The 18,303-nt window shown below is 34.2% G+C and overlaps 1 protein-coding gene across 2 annotated transcripts in view; it reads right to left on the bottom strand.

Annotated features, from left to right (window-relative positions):
- Positions 1-17,858, bottom strand: part of LOC118186044 (uncharacterized) — a 219,857-nt gene extending 201,999 nt beyond the window's left edge. For both annotated transcript variants that reach the window (XM_085812188.1, XM_085812187.1), the window contains exon 1: positions 17,565-17,858. In XM_085812188.1, the coding sequence (XP_085668314.1) occupies positions 17,565-17,657 (93 nt within the window). In that variant the 5' untranslated portion in view covers positions 17,658-17,858. The remainder of the gene's footprint in view (positions 1-17,564) is intronic.
- Between the last annotated feature and the right edge of the window lie 445 nt (positions 17,859-18,303).

Raw genomic sequence — 18,303 nt, 5'->3', positions numbered from 1 at the left:
TACCTACTTGTTGCCATTCAGCATAAAAGAAATATAAATATAAATATTTACAAAATGTTAAAGGTTAATTTTATGAAACAATTAAACACAAACAAAATGAGCTGCTGCTAGAATAACAACATTCGAAAACCAAAGTAATCATGAATCATCACTCGTTGCCATTCAGCGTAAAAGAAATAGTATCAATAGAAATATGAAGTACTTGTTGCCATTCAGCATAAAAGAAATATAAATATAAATATTTACAAAATGTTAAAAGTTAATTTTATGAAACAATTAAACACAACCAAAACTATAAAGTACTTGAAATAAAAAAATAGTTATTTTTTATGCAATAATTGGCCACTACAGGGTAACGTGTTTTTTTTTTTAATCATTCTTTTTTAATGTTAACAAGTAATCGCATACAAACTGAATTACGTAATATCAATAGGCGTCTCAACAAGTTCTCGGAACAGATATCAGCGGAAAAAATAGTTTTCCATCTGGACCTCGACCTCCAATCGGAAAACGCCTTTTCTAGACGTGGGTGATCGCACAAAAAAAAAAAGATTTCGAACTTTTGAGAATCGATTGTAAAGTAAAACAACTGCGTCACTCATCGATATTCTGACAGCACTGTGAAAGTTCAGCGACCTGTCACAGCTTCGAAATAAGTTCCAGCATTTTTGAAGCATGTCAATCATTTCTGTGTTTATATTTCTGGATGAACAGCAGCAGGTGACATTTTTCACAGAATTGACATCGATAATCGGCGAACGCGGATTATTCCTTTGGATTAAATGAACTCCTCAGAATAATCGGCAAGGCAATAAAATATAAAGCTAGATGACAATTAAGTCGTTTTCAGGTTATATTTACTTCCTACTTCGAAATTTAATAGAGTCATTAGGTTGTTTTTTTATTAGAAATAATGAAAATCAGCGATACCCTCGCCGGGACTCGAACCAGGACCTCTCGAATACGCGCCGAGTGTGCCAACCGTTACACCACGAAGGTATGCAGGAAGGAAGGGAAAATACCTTATAATTTAGTAGTAGAATGGAGATTGTTTCCACTAGTCCTTAGAGATCATCTCGATTTAAAATGGTGTGAAAAGAATGTAGAGTGTTTCTAAATTCATGAACAAATTCTAAGAGTGGTAAGTCACACACACACACACACACACAAAAAAAAAAAGGGGGGGAATACAAAACACACAAAATATACACACACACGAAAAAATAAATAAATAAAAATAAAATCAGCAAGGTTTCAGATTTTAAACTACGTCCAAAGAGGCGTTTGTTTAAACATTTTGTCTGTTACCTTTAGTTATTAAATATCGTGTTCTTCGCACTTAAACCATAAAATTCAGTTTAATAGCAATGTCGCAAAATAATTTTTAAATGAGCCTATCTTTAGAATTTCCGATACACAGTTCCGCGGGAGATGGAGATAAAAAGTTTTTTTTTTTTTTTTTTTCCCGCAGAGTGTTGCCATTACTCTCTTTGAAATCCTTGAGTTTGTTAATCAAAAATTCGTTCAAGTTTTACAAAATATGAAATCGATAATAAAACAAATTCCAAATTTCAAATTTGGTCTTCCACATGCCCATATTCGTAGGAGGATTACGTCATTCAAAATTCGAAGGCTCTGTGTACCGTTGTTTTATCACAATGCGAGAAATATACATAGATTTATGCAGATTTTTCATTACTTAATTTCTTCAAATATAATGCAGGACTCTAACATTTGGTGGCAACAGTTTAAAAAGTGAAACGGACATTTATATTGATTCAACGCAAAATCGCAAAACGAAAACAATAGTCCTTCAGGGACAAAGTCCCTTTGAACTAAAAATGTTTTACCCAGTTTTCTGTCCAAGTCAGCCAAATATGTCATAACTAAGATAAATTTAGCATTTTGGATGTTTTTGACAAAAGGTTTTCAAGCCAAATCCTGAGACGCATATGTCTCAGGCGTAGTTAATGTTGGGATACATATGTCCCAGTCGTAGCGATCGACTTAACTATAAGCACACCTATTATCCTGGAAAACTTCATTACATGAAATAGATTTCCATCGCATGGTACAGGGTAAAGCATTCTTTGCATAACCCGGCATTACACATTGGGCAACTCATATTTGTTCTTTTCTCTTTGCGTACAGCGAGCACGGCGTTGTACTTGATTATACAACTATTAACAGATGATCACCAACATTCAGGTGATTCTTAGCAATCTTCGACCCAGCAGTAATTTTTAAACTTTTCATGGGGCATAGTCTCGTTAGTAGTCAATGGATTAAATGTGCTCCTAAGAAGAAATCAAAGGCAGCGAAATGATAAGTCACTCTGGTTAAACCAATAGTCCTCTAAATTTGTGTTTAATTTGTGGTGTTCCTCCATTTTATCTGATGACTACGTGTGGAGGAACCTAGCGAACAGCTAAGTGAATAATCGTTTAAGTTCAGTAACAAAAACGTAAAGCTCAAGAAGGGTTAATACCATTTACTGCTCAAAATAAAGATTCACATATGGTTCCTTTCTCAGAACGTACAACAAAGCCTCCAATAAGAACTTATCTAATGACTAACTAAAAAAGTTTAGCCGAAGCTAATACAATTCTTACTAGTTAGGCCCTAAATATCTAATTAGCTAGCGAAGCAATCAAGGGGACACGGACACGGACGAACACGAACACGGACGAACTTAGTAGCAGCTCAGGGAGATGTGGCCAAAAGGCAAACGCGAGTTAGTCAAAAACTCTGCTTCTCTCTCTCGAAGTCCATTCCATTCCATTTACCGCTGTTATATACTGGGCAAATAAGGCATCCTGGAAGTAAAAAGATCTAGCCCTTTGCACTCGAGCAGTGCCTCTCAGGCACCACTGCATGTGATGCGATAACTCGAGTGGTGCCTGAGAGGCACCATTCGAATCGATGTGTTTATTTGTGTTTGACCTAAGGAATATCGCTTGAGAGATCTACTTGGCCTTTTGTAGATCATATTACGAGGTGTCTGAATAGTTATAAGGATGTCTTATCTCAAATAAAGGTTGTCTTTGCAATGCTTATGCGATTAAATGTCTTATCTCAAAAATACTTGCGACCGCGGGTAGGACTCTGTCTTCGACATCAGTACGAACTGAACCTTCTTGCCGATCGTAGTATTTCTTTCAAAGTTACTGAGCCCAATAAGTACGGAACACGACGTAGAAGTTACTCCTAGCGAAGATGAGTTAAATTTTTCGGCAATAACGAACGAAATTACATCACTACATAGACAGCTTGCGCATGAGGAACGAAGACGGAAGTGATAAAGATAGTGACGACGTTCGAGGAGCAAGAAGACGAAAAATCCGAATAATCGATAGTGAATCTGGAAGCCAAAGTGATTGAACTGAGAGACTGAACCTTCAGAATGGACAGTGTGCACAGAAAAGCGCCTCGAGCGCAAAATGCTAGAAATGTGTCACCGAAACAAGATGTGAATACTTAAAAAAAGAAGGTTGTAAGGATCTTAAGTTTTACTAACGTTTATTTTATTTTAAATCTTACTATCACTTCTTATTTTCTACTTCCGGCCAGAATTATAAGCGTTAACGTACTTATGCAAAATTTGTCTGGCGAACGCCAAGTACTTAAGTTGTGGCTTTTTGCCAAGCGAGAGAGAGGAAGCAGTTAGTCGAAGCAGGCCGCTTACCTTAGAAGTTTTACTCAGTTGCTGGTTGCCTTCCAGGCCAGAGGTTTAATCCTCTTGATAACTTTAAACGTATTGTAGTGTTCACAGTTCTCTGTACTACATACGGCTTCCTGTTAATATAAGGCCAATCTTCCACGTTTATTATTTCAAAGTTAAGAGTTTAGTTTTATTTTTATATTTTTACGTTTAGACCACAAGTAGTGGGTCTTTGTATTCCGAAGTACGGAAGTTATTGTAAATATAGAAAAATAAAGGGTTTTGTATACCCTTCTTGTGTATCCTGTCTACTTCCCACAGTTATTGAACATAGCTTTAGTAAGCTCTCTGTTCCGAGTCAGGTCCTTGCATGTTCCCGAAGAAAGTAAGACGGAACATTGAACCTGATAAGGTGACTCATTGTCACTGTAGAAATGAACATCGTAGGGTGGTGTAACAAGACAGAACACTAGTAAGGGTTTACATATAATCTAAAGATACTAAAACAGTTTCAGATAGTTAAAAACCTCGTTCCTTAAATAAAAAGTTCCAAGTAATGAATCTTGATTAAATATAAAAGTATGCAATATATACAGAAGAGATTGCAAGTCCATTTGGAGAGCCTCGTCACGTGATGACTGAGAGTCCATGGCATTGGCTGCGGGCTGGAATCTTGGAAAATCACAATTTTAAAAATAACTAGTATTTTAATGTTAGAAAACATATGTTTCTGCAGTAGGTAAAAGTCCTAGCATGAATATTCAACAAAAATTTCAGTGATCAAGTCCACAGAAATGCAAAAATAAAGTTGAAACTCGAGCACTGTGAGGAGCTTCGCAGTGGAAAGTTCATCGATCGTAACGGTGCTCAGAGTACATAATATAATGCCAAACAAAGTAAATGCAGTTAATATTTGCAGTTAATGCAGATGATAAGTGTCCGTAGTTCAATATTCAGAAATTCAGAAATATGATATTTTTACAATATTTACAGCAACAGTCTTGCAGGGTCCATAGTGCAGTCCTTGCAGGGGCACGTGATAGCACGATGACTTGGGATTGGCTGAGCAAGTAACTTCTGAAATATGCAGAAAAAACTCTTTTTATGTAATATTTTCACTTCGAAGTCAGTGGAACTTCGACTTAAATACTACTCGAGCAATGTTTTGTATAAATTATGTGCATGTTCTAAGGTGATAAAACTAACTAAGAAAATTAATGTAGGTAAGTTTCTCTTTGTAATTATGTATCAGCATTATGTATTCAAGTGTTTGGAATCAGATATCAGTTTTACTGAGTATGGTGCTGTACTTTTCTGTTTATGTTCACTTTAAAGTATTTAAGTCTGTATTTATTCCTTCTCTGCATGTACTATGAAGGTCAGTTCGTACTTGGCTAGGATTTAGACTACATAGCAGTACTTAATGATCAGTTTTATGTATTATGCTTATCAGTTTTATTTTTAGTTTTCATGTATTATGTATGCATTTTTAAGTGTTATGTATGCAGGCATTAGGGATCAGCTTTCTGTATTTCTGTACTCAGTATCATGTTAGTTTTTCACTTTAATATTCAATTTTGTACTTACGTATGTATTATCCTGTCTGCAAGTACTACGAAAGAAAATGTAGGTGAATGGTTCAATTTGTAAAACAACTACAGTTTAAGTATGCGCAAAGAACTAAATTATGCAGGAATTTGTTATCTTAGTGATAACAGGTACCCATTCTTTTAAATGTTCTTACATAAGAGTCAGGCACATGGAAAGTAAACTGCGTTAAATTATGTTTGGGCGCTAGGATTTTTTTAATCATCTTTTAATCTCTCTCTTTATTTTTTATTTTTTTTATTATTTATTTATTTATTATTATTATTTTAAAGTTTACTATGTGCAATAATTTAATAGGTTACAACTTTCCTCCATGCAGGACCAACGATTTTACAGAAGCCCCATAAAGATATGACAGTTGTGTCAGGATAAGCACCCGCATGTAGACATTTAGCAAGTCCAGAAAATCCACGGCAGTTAATTTTTCAGGCAGAGTCCTCCTATCTTTACTTTATCAAACACAAGTTTCTGTCTATTCTAACAGCGATTCTTAACAGTCTTGTGATTGCTTCTTTGCTTAATTTTAAGTAGTTCCTAACAGGATACTCTTTCCCCGTACAACAACATCCAAGCTTTATGAGGCTCTTAGCCGTCTATTCGGCTGCGTTCCCGGAGCAGGATGAAGCAGAGAGTAGATGGTTTCTGCCAGGAAGATAACACACTGTGAGGCTAAGGCCAGGTCAGTGGTCTTCCTTGGTGGCACTCACTACTCGAGCAATACGAGCAATGCCCCCGCGGGGACTCGAACCACGGATCTCTTAATACGCGTCGAGCGTGCTGAACACTACACCATGAAGGCGGGAGAAATACCATATAACCTGATTGTTAACCTCCAGCTGATAAATTCAGCACTAAAAAAGTTCGTAAGCATTACAGCTCTTGCATAATTATTTCATGGTAACACACATGAGATTCTGCTTTGTTATTTCACTGTACTAAACAAAAGCATTCGGTTACCAAATATGCTCACGATTTCCTAGACCGCAAAAGGCTAATGAAGTTGAACGCTTCAACGAAAGTGAAAACAACACGACTCGTTCCTTTCAACTTTTACGACTTTTGTGAAGCCTGGGAAGCTTATCAAAAACGTGAGAAACATTTACACCCGGAAGGAAATGAAAAAAAAAATATTTATTTAATAAAAGAGGCCAAGCTATATAATGCACATAACCATTCCGCTGATATTTATTTGACAACTTCTTTAACCCGATGTTGCAATCTCAAGCTCTGGCCATTTCTTTTTCCCGACAGGCTCTAAACGGGGGTTAAACTCAGATAGGTATCTCAAGACAATGGAAGCCGACTCCACTTCCACCTAGCGGCCAATTAATTGGAGACGAGATCCTAACTAGCGAGCAGACGAATGCCTCTTGTGTTTTCGTTCCTTTTACGTCCATTGGTGGCTTTTGTTTGAAGGCAAAGTCTTTGTGTATCACGGAACAATGGACTGCTCCGGAAAATAAATTAAAAAAAAAAAAAAAAAAAAAAAGTTCTATGAAAAGAAGTGCAGTGAAGTAATGCAGCCGAGTTCTTTTGAGGTTTCGGTTTCAGGAATCGTGTTCGCAGCGGCGCAACCTAGTTTCGAAAGAATCGTGATTGATTCTACCTTGACAACAATGTTCTTGGAACGAAGGGGATGTTCTGCACAGGACGTCGCTTCGATTCGAATGAAGCACGTAGGTGATATATATATATATATGTTACCGGCAAAGTTTGAAATCCGGCATTCTATAGAATGCTTAAGCATTGTATAGAATGCCTAAAACTAGCCGACAATGTATGAAACGATTCATGTTTCACACATTTATGACAAACCGGCAAAATAGGAGATACATTTCTGATTCGTTTTGAAGAACCAAACTGCTTACCAAAAGTTAATAAATGATATAAAAAAAGTCAAAATGACTACTAAGAAGGAACCACTGGAGTACTGGTTGCTGAATCGCTAGAATGTGATGTTTCTGGAAAACAAAACTACATTTATTTATCCTGTTAAAGAAAGCGTCAGTACTATAGTAGAGACATTGGAATTTTTCGGAAGTAAGAGATATTTAAAAATGAGCAATGCCTTCGTCGGGAATCAAAACACGTACCTCTGGAATACGCGCCCAGCATGTAGACCACCACACTAGGAAGGCATGCCAAGAAGGCGGGAGAAATACCTTATATACCCCCTTTTAAAGGGCGATTGGGGATTAGGGAACCCAATCGCCAAATCCTGGTGGTGGAGAATCATCATCCGCCACCTTTTTTAGTTCGGGCGCCATTGTAGAATCATTTTAGAATTTTTCGAAACAAGGAAATCGAAGAAATGAGCAATGCCCACTCCGGGACTCAAACCACAGACCTCTGGAATACGCGGCCAGCGTGCAGACCACCACACCACGAAGGCATGCTAGAAAGGCGGGAGAAATACCTTAGCAATTTCCACAGTCTACCGCCAGATGGCGTCATGATATTAAAAGATATTCAAAGCATTTGTAATAAAAAAAACGAGAGATAAGAAATGCAACCACGGCGGCAGACGATAATAACTATTCATGCACTTTTTAAAATAGTAATAATTTTTTCATGCACTTTTATTCTACAATAAAGTATTTCGATGATGTTGGTTGTGAATATATGTCCCGTTAAATAATAACGCAAAATCAAAAAGATAGTGGATTTAAGAGAAAAATCCTAACGCCAACACTATACAGTATTACGTCACGGACGCTGAGTTATTTCCCGTACTTCATGAAAACTCAGTTGAGTACTGGACACGGAGGACGTGACAGAATGTTGAAAGAACTTTCAACCAAATACAAAAACGTAACAGCTAATGATATTGAACCGTGCAACAACCTTTGTGAGCCCTGTCAGAAGAATACAAAAAGGTATTAAAAAAGGCATTGTTGTGAAATTTATGATTATTTCTGAATTTAATTTCCGTTGTCAGGTAGATCTTACTGATTCCCAGTCTCAGCCAGGTAGAAAATACAAATTTGTTATCTTGTATCAAGATATATCGAATAACAGTTTTTAATGGCACTCTTTCCTTAATTTTACAAAAGAACATTTGTATTTTTGACGAATGAACGTCTTTTGAATAATAACCTTTTTTTTTTTTCATACTTTGTCTAAACAGCATTTGTCATTCTATAGAATGCCTAGGTATCATACATGTTACAGGCAAAGTAAATGAAACGCCGGCATTCCATAGAATGCCGAATTTCACACTTTCCCGGTAACATATACAATGTCTAGAAAAGTATGTAATAACTCTCATATTTCATACTTTGCCCAAAATCGTCCGGCATTATATACTACAATGCTTAGGCATTCTATAGAATACCGGCGTTTCTTTATACTTTGTCGGTAACAAATATAACTCGAAATTTAGAAAAGATGTTAATTTCATGCCAACATATAGTTTCGATACCTAATAAATTTTAAACAAATACGCAAGAATTACTAACATAAATGTATGCAAGTTTTAACATTAAGTAAAGACAGTTTTCATTCTGTGAAGAAAATCACATCGAAGGTAAAACATAAGGCCTTTTATTCCCCACGCAGCTTTTACTATGTTACAGATTTTAACAATATACTAATAGGCTCTGGCCAAATCCAAATTTATAAGTTCTATGTATACCTGAAAAGAAAATGTATAAAAATATTTCGCTATAAATGAAATGAGCTCATTCTTTCCAAGCAACAATCAATTCATAAATATTTTTTGTTGCCAAACCAGGAAACAAAAACTTTTAAAATTATTCACGATTTAAATTTAATGTAATACAACAACTTCTTCTTAATATCAATGAAAGAATTTAACGTGGCAATTATCCTAACACGAAACACAAAAGTTGCCAACAGCAGATATTTATTTAAAATGCTGACATTAAAGAAAAATTTTCGACTTATAGTTACGTCACATACAATCGCATGCTTTCTTCAATGCCAGTTTATGGCCTTATGTAATAATAATATGTTTAATATTTGGCAATGCTATTTTTATTTCGTATTTTGTAAAACTTACAAAATTTTTATTAAGAAACTCTACGATTTGAAAGCGAGCAGTGGCAACACTTTTCGAACTAAAGCATTTTTATCTCCAGCGCGCAAGACTGTTGCCACTCGGAAAAATGAGTGCGAAAATAAGCGTTTTCAGAGTTTTTAATTAATATTTCGGCTGATTAAAGTCGTACGATGATGGGAATAGTTGAAATGGCTTCCAACAAATTTTCGGAATAGGGAATAATGTATTTAATGTTTGGCAATACTATTTTTATTAAATCGTAAAACATAGAAATATTTTATTAACAAACTCTAGGATTTGAAAGCGAGCAGAGTGGCAACACTTCGAACTAAAGCATTTTTATCTCCAGCGGGCAAGACTGTTGCCACTCGGAAAAATGAGTGCGAAAATAAGCGTTTTCGGAGTTTTTAACTAATATTTAGGCTGATTAAAGTCGTACGAAGATAAAAATGATCGAAATGCCACGAATTTTTGGAATCCGGAAGTACCTCTCCTCGAAATATTAACTCCCCGCCGTTTCGGAGGAGGTGATGCCACAAACAAAGGGCCAGACATATACATATTTTAATAGTACAGATTACTTGTCAGTATAACAAAATCACCTATTTATTAACGATATAAAGTATACAATGATACGTTGATCGCTTTCGAAGGCACTAGGAAATGCTAATTATGCTATTTTTATAATTCATTACAAAATATTTTTAATCTCGTATGTATTTTGTGCCTTTTAAGTATTTTTTTTTTTTTTTTTTTTTTTCCCAACTTTCCTACCTATGCACTTTTGCCTTTATCAAAAATAAAACTGAATAAAAAAAATAAAAATATTTAAAATTTTATTAGTCCAAAGGGGGCAATTTGTCTAGAAGGACTATTAATTTCGTTTTGTCATTTTGCTTTGATTTACTATAAATGTCGGTTCGTTTTACAAACTGTTGCCACCAAATATTAGAGCCCTGTGTTATCTTTAAAGAAACTAAATAACGAAGAATGTACATGAATGTATGTATGTTTCTCTCACTGTGATGAAACAACAGTACCAGAGCCATCAAATTGTGATTAACGTAATCTTTCACCAAATATGGGCATCTGGAAGCCCTAATTTGAAATTTGAAATTTGCTTTATTATCGATTTCACATTTTGTAATAATTCAACGAATTTTTGATTGACGAACTCAATCAAAAAAGTGAGCAATGGTGAAATAAGATCTCAAAGGAAATTTCAAAGCGAGCAATGGTGAAACTGTACGGAGGAAGGGGGGATTGTCTCTTGCGCGCGAGACTGTGTATCGGAAATTCTAAAGATATACTCATTCTAAAATTATTTTGCAATATTGCTGTTGAATTGAATTTCATGGTTTAAGTGTGAAGAACATGATATTTAATAAATAAAGGTTACACACAAAACGCCAAAATCTGAAAGGTTTTAGATTTTTTACTGTTTTTTTCTTAATTTTTTCCCTTCTGATTTTATTTTATTTAAATAAAGAAAACTCGATTTCCTTAAATGCAAACTGTGGGTATTATTTTTTTCTTAATAAACAGACACGTAAAATATTTTCACAATTATCTACTCGTTAAATTTCCGCAAAGATTTATTCATAGCACTTGATTGCTATTTTATCTATTACGATAATATCTATTAGTGTATGAGAAGCATTTTCTCATTAAAAAATACAATATCCATTTTTTAAACGACATTCACATTTCACGCTGCCAGAATACCAAATAATAACATACTTCATACATTTTTCAGGAAATAATTTCTGTCGATTTGTTGGGGAGCTAAATTAAGAATATTTTATTTAAATACCAATTCGTTCATTATTACTAAAGAACGTATATTTGTCTCTTTTGTATATCCTCATAAAATAAATATATAAGTTCACAAAATGCTATTCGAATTGAACGTTCAGATTTCAGTGAAAATTTTGAATAAACTCTGGGAGAGAGTGAAAATGACTTCTGGCTGCTTGCTTTGTCTTGATGCAGTTTTACTGATTGACGGCATTGTGGGTAAAAAGAAAGTATTTCATACTTGAAAGCTGGGTATAAAATATGCTCTTGATAATATGTAAAGCTGATCTTAACATCCTCCCTCCCTCTCTTTATTATTTGCCGCTACATGAAAAACTTTCTGCAAATTCGTTGAACTGTGTTTTCAGAATTTGTCTCCTCTTTGATGATAATAAATGGATTCCTTTTTATTGGAGTCATTTAAATACACCGAAGTTTTATTGATTGTGGCAACATTTTGCCATTTTTGTCGAGACTTTTTTCATAAAGAATTTTCAGTGAATTCTGCGTTCGGATGTCGTTAAGGCAATGCAAATTATGTTTTTTTTCGCTTTTTTAAGATTCAAATTAGCATTAATCACTTTATTTACGTGTGACACTGCGTTTTTAATAATTTTGCGACTATGATTTTGACTTGAAGGATTTTCTTTTTAACATTAAGAATCTTACCCTAGCTACATTCGAAAGATTCCGTCTTTTCCTTGGATATGTAATTGCAACAATCTTTCTACTTGAAGCCAAATTTTGACGTTTTTTACTTTCTTGTTCATAATACTGCCTATCGTAGCTTTAACTGTAGAAAAACATGGCTTTCAGAATGTTTTTACTCATTTGTACAAAGTAAAAGAAGTATTGCAATCGCAAAAAATTTCGGGTGGCATATTTCAACGAAAATATCCATTTTGACAGCTGTCGAATGCAATTTAGCGATGTTTTTTTCGCGACATCCGTATGTAAGGACAAAATAAAGGACTCCTTTTCTAAAAACGGGTTATAAAATGGATTCAGAAGAGATTTTTTTTTCGTGACGTCTGTACGTACGTATGTATGTATTTATCACGCATAGCTCAAAAACGAGTAGACTAAGAACGTTGAAAGTTCATCTTCCTTTTTGGTTGCAGTATCCCGCATCAATAGTGTATCTATATATATATATATATAACCTTTCTGTTACTCGGCTCCGTGAGCTCAGTTTTTTTTTTTTTTTTTTTCTTTTAATGTTGGTAAATTATGCATTTCTTGCTTTAAAAAAGATTGAATTATGTTAATCTTATCTTCCGGTTAAGGTTTTTAAGCCTTTAGTTAATCTGCATACAATAGTTGTAGAATTATGAACAATTTAAAAGATGTTTAAATGTGACTAAGCTCTTTTTTTTTTTTTTCACCATAGCAGCCATATTTGTTTACATTTGAAATTTAGCAGAATAGTGAATTGAGTCAATTTCTGCACCTTCAGAGTCTTTTTGCCGAGTGTTAGCAAAAGTAAACTCTTAGTTTTGAGCACTGAAAAATCTCCCTAGTTTCCCGCTGCCCGGATTGCTTGTTCTTGCGTAAAAACTCTAATTTTATTTGTAATTTTTTTTAATTGTTTTATCTATAGTTGGTGTTTTATATTTTTCTATATTTTCCATTTTTGATAAAGATATTTTGAGGGTTTGTGTATTTTTGCTTTGCAGCGAATTGAGAACTGAAATAATTGAAAGAGAAATACCTCTCTAATGAAATTCGAGGAAATAAGTTTAAATGAAATGCAGGAAAAAATGCGTATAATTTAACATTCCGTACAATGAAGTCATGTGGTGTACATATCAGATTTTTTCCTTTTAAAGCAAAATCGTCTAAAAAGTGTGTGAACAGTCTCTAAATTCAAACAGACGCTTTACAGTCACTACGACAGAAATCTGATGACATTAATGGTACCGAAATTGGTTATTCCGGCCGTTTGATGACGTACTTCTTAAAGATAGTTTATCGGGTTTTACTGTAACTGGAAGCTTGTGTTTAAGTTCTGGAGATCCTACAAGACCACTAGCGAAATATCGCTGAGTCTGAAACAATCACAAAACCGGAAAACGGTTAAAATAACATTTTAATTTAATCTTAAGGCGCAGATTGTGCTAAAAACGAACTTCCGTTATTTTGCGGGTATTTAAATTAACATAGGTTAGCTTAGCTCTAAGTACAGAGACCACCGATTATTTACCCTGAGAAAGTAGGTAGCAAAACTGATAGCTCAAATTAAAGGGAATAAATTGCTAAATAACTTCTTAAAAAAAGTGATAGCTCAAGTTAAAAGACTAAATTGTAAAAAACATTAATAATAATAATAATAATAATAATAAATCTGAAAGTTTTCAGATTTTAAACTATGTCCAAGGGGGCGTTTTTTTAACGTTTTGTGTGTTACCTTTATTTACTAAATATCATGTTCTTTACACTTAAACTATAAAATTCAGTTCAATAGTAATGTCGCAAAGTAATTTTAAAATGAGCATATATTTAGAATTTCCGATACACAGTTCCGCGCGCTGGAGATAAAAAGGTTTTCTCCCCCCCCCCACATAGAGTGTTGCCATTGCTCGCTTTTAAATCGTTGAGTTTCTTACTCAAAAATTCGTTAAAGTTTTACAAAATATGAAATCGATAATAAAACAAATTCCAAATTTCAAATTTGTCTTCCACATGCCCATATTCGTAGGAGGATTACGTCATTCAAAATTCGATGGCTCTAGGTACCGTTGTTTTATCACAATACGAGAAATATACATACATTTATGCAGAATTTTCCTTATTTAATTTCTTCAAATATAATGCAGGACTGTAACATTTGGTGACAACAGTTTGAAAAGTGATACACCGTTTATAATGATTCAACAAAAAATCGCAAAACGAAAACAATAGTTCTTCAGGGACAAAGCCCCTTTGGACTAAAAAATCTAAAAGGTTACCGATTTTAAATTACGTCCAAAGTGGCGGTTTTTTTCCCCCCTCCCTATTAAATATCATGTTCTTCGCACTTAAACCATAAAATTTAGTTCAACAGCAATATGGCAAAATAATTTTTAAATGAGCATAACTTTAGAGTTTCCGATACAGAGTCTCGCGCGGTGGAGATAAAAATACTTTTTTTTCCATGTAGGGTTGCCATTGCGCGCTTTGAAATCGTTTAGTTTGTGAAACAAAAATTCGTTGAAGTGTTACGAAATATGAAATTGAGAATAAAACAAATTTCAGGCTTCCACATGCCCATATTCTATGGAAGATTACATTATTCAAATTTTGATGGCTCTAGGTACCGTTGTTTTATCACAATGCGAGAAACATATATACATATAATGCAGATTCTTAATTATTTAATTTCTTTAAATATAACACAGGGCGATCATATTTGGTGGCAACAATTTCAAAAGTGAAACAACGCTTATCGTGAATCGACGCAAAATGCTGAAACGAAATTAATAGTCCTTCTGGGCAAATTGCCCTCAGGACTAATAACTTATTAAAAATCTGATAGCTCAAGTTAAAAGGAATAAATTGTAAAATAACCTATTGAAAAACTGATAGCTCAGGTTAAAAAGAATAAACTGTAAAATAACTTATTAAAAGTTAGATAGCTCAAGTTAAAAGAATTAATTCTAAAAGAACATTAAAAAAATGATACCTCAAGTTAAATGTGTGTGTGTATGTAATTATGGCAAAGCCTCTAGGGCTATCTGCCTAAGAGGAGGAATGCCTTCGTGGAGGACTTTCTAAGGGAAACTGGCTCGTATACACGTTACACATGGGGAAAGCCACGAAAACGCCCATGCAGCTAGCCCGTTCGCGGGAGTCGAACCTCGGACCGAACTACCAGTGTTCAGCGACGTTACCGCTCGGCCGCTGGTGGGCCCTACCTCAAATTAAAAAGTATAAATTGTAAAAACAACTTATTAAAAAGTTTATAAAACCTCTTCTACTTATTTTCACTTTAATTTAAAAGTAATAAAAGATTTTTAGTTTTTGGCATTATGAAATTTGCCATATTGATAAAATGTACAAATAGACGGACTATTTATTACACTTCTAATGATTTAAAGATATATTTCAATCAGTTTCGTCTTTTTCGAACTTAATATATTTATATCCTTCATTTTCGATAAAAATTTTATACAATTTATCTTACTGATGAGTACTACTTTTGTTCGGAAACGATTTGGGAGAAGGGGTGTGTTCTTTTTCTTCTTTATAAAGATAAATATAATCCTGTCGAATGATTTTATATATCACGTGTACATATTTAATTCCTTCACTCAACTGAAATGTGACACAATGAAAAATTACACTCGGCAACACATAAAGTGTGCCTAAAAATTTACACGTATTTTTAATATAATTTGTGGTGCTGATTTTGAAACTTTTCAAAACTAACTTTGGTATATCATCTTTTAGTAACTTTTAATGCCTATTCAACCGAATACAAATGTGCGTATGCATATAATGATATAAAATATTATATTATTAATCAAAAAGAATACTAAAATAATCATAAATTAATATTCATTAAAGTTTAATATAATATAAAAAATTCAATAAATAAATTAAATTTAAATAAGCTAAAATTTTCATCCAAGACCTCTTATACATGATGTAATTACTTAATACATGTTACCTAAAAAAAACAATCATACATTGAACTGTTAATCTATTTAGAGTCTCAAGGTTTAATTTAATATTATTTCAGTTTAACGTTGTATAAAATTTATTAATTACTATGTGCATAAAAAATATATTTTAGGACATTTCTAATATGAAATTTGCCATAATGATTCTGCCAAAGGCTCCAGCAGTAATCATGTTAGTATGTTAGTACCCCTTCTTCCTTTATACCGGGCCCACCAGCGGCCGAGCGGTAACGTCGCTGAACACTGGTAGTTCGGTCCGAGGTTCGAATCCCGCGAACGGGCTGGCTGCATGGGCGTTTTCGTGGTTTTCCCCATGAGTAACGTGTATACGAGCCAGTTTCCCTTAGAAAACCGTTCTCCCGTTGTTTTTTCAAGGTTCGAAAAACATACATACATTCATGCAGATTCTTCATTATTTAATTTCTTTAAATATAATGCAGGGCTCTAATATTTGGCGGCAACAATTTGAAAAGTGAAACGTAGTTTATAGTGAACTAACGGGAAATGCCAAAACGAAATTAATACCCTTTCTGGGCAAATTGCCCCTTTGGGCTAAAAATTTTTTATACATTTTAATTTTTTTTTAGGTATAAACAAATAAGCAAATGAATCTCGCAAACAATATTTTACTACGAAGCGCATGTTAAGAAAATATTGTATTTTTGAAAGAATCGATCAAATTCCATCAATAATTAATTTAAATAGTTCTGTCACAGCAAATCAGGCACATTTTACGAGAAAAATCTGAACCAAGGTAAACATCAGGTATTAAGATATAAATGGTACGTTAGAGATCTTTTTAACAGAAGTAAGAAGTAACAAATAAAATCATACAGTTTTTGAAGCTAGCTGTTTGTTTATTTAAATCCGAGTAATTCTGATATTATATTAATTATATGATATTAATTATTTCTTAAATAAGAAAAATTTATAGAATGAAGCACACTCATTTTTAACTTTTTCACTGTAGTAACTCCAAAATAATTTTAGAAATAATTCTGTAAAGAAACAAAATCAAGAGAACTGAAAAGAATTTAGCATTCCATTGTGTTTATATGTGGCAACACTTGAAACAGCTCCTTTTCCTTCTGCAACTTCTTTCACTTAAAATACCTAAAGAAATGTAAACAATTCGAATTGTCTTAAATATTTTGGCCAAATTATATTCAGAAAATGAATCACAAGATTACGAAATTTTAATTATGTACTTCATATATTAAATCTCATTTGTATTTTCAGTTTCTTAGTCAAAGTCGAATTGATTAAACACGATTTTAAGCAGTCACCAAGCGATAATCGTTTTACACTTTACAAGCCTACTTTTTATGCTTTTAAATGGGCTTGTGGTCTATTTACAAGCCTAAAAATAATAGGCCTATTTATATGTTACATTTATTAAATTGTAGGCCTATTTACAAGCCTAAGAATCTTGTAAATAGGCCTACAATCCAAATTACAAGCCTTTTTACACTATGTCATTTTTTCTCATTTCACAAAATTTTATTTTATACAATCTCGATTAAATTTACTCGGATAAAATATTGAAACGAATTTTGAGGAATGTTTTTTCTAAAGCTAACGCACAGTTATAAATGAATGAAGCTTGGAGGCGGTAAGTTTGAAACCTGCTCCAAGATGTCAAGGTTGGAATGTGCTGCAAGGCAACTTTACGTCACTGGTGAGACTGGGAAGGAATTTAATTTAAATAATTTCAGTTATTGATGTAAACGCTTGCTGCAACACGTAAAAATAAACACTAATATCATATTCGAGAAAAGCAGAAGTAAACATAGTGAAAAAAAAGTGAAAAACTCACTTTGAGGGCCTCACTTCCGTTACAGCAATAAACCGTTAGCAGGAGGAATGCACACCACCTGGCGCCGAGCGCTACTACCTTCAGTATATCCATCACAAAATGTCCAAAAGTAATAAAAAATTAACGGCGACAATCCAATCAAGGTACAGAGGAAGATCCAACCATCCGGGGGGAGATTTAATCCTTCCGGAGAAAGAAGCGACAAGAAGAAAACCTAACAAGGTCCTCTCTTTCTCTCTCTCAAGTCGAAAGGAGGTTGCAGAACCAACCGACTCCTCGAAGACACTCTCCTTTCTGGTAGGAAAGCCGTGGCCCTCGATGTTCTCCCCTCTCTTTCGAACCTGTCGGACAGGTTGGGACTGAGGAATAGGATAGGGTGGGGAATATAGCGAAGCAGAGGGAAAAAAAAGGGCATAGAACTGTTGTGTATTCTACCTGGTATTCGGATCTTGACTCTTACCTGCCCACAACTCGCTTCGGGCGAAACTTTTCAATTCAGCTGAGGCGGAGAGATGATGCGAGTTTCTCGATACTTTGTTTGTAAGTTTATAAGCATCCCCGCCGCACGCCGCCGCTGACATTTGTAGAGTTTTTTTTTTTTTTTTTTTTTTTTCCGCAGAGGGGAAACGCGCGGCTTAATTTCCTGTGGCAGGATTAAAGCAGGTGTGCTTAGCTGTGGGCTCATGTAGCCTCTGAGTACCTTTTCTTGTCGCTTACAAAACTATTTCCAGTATACAAA

This window comes from Stegodyphus dumicola, chromosome 2, assembly GCF_044657685.1.
Source record: "Stegodyphus dumicola isolate Sdum_Otavi_A_Nest chromosome 2, ASM4465768v1".
Classification (NCBI taxonomy): domain Eukaryota; kingdom Metazoa; phylum Arthropoda; class Arachnida; order Araneae; family Eresidae; genus Stegodyphus; species Stegodyphus dumicola.
Note: the sequence above shows the minus strand (reverse complement) of the source record. Positions and strands in the feature narration are given on the sequence as shown.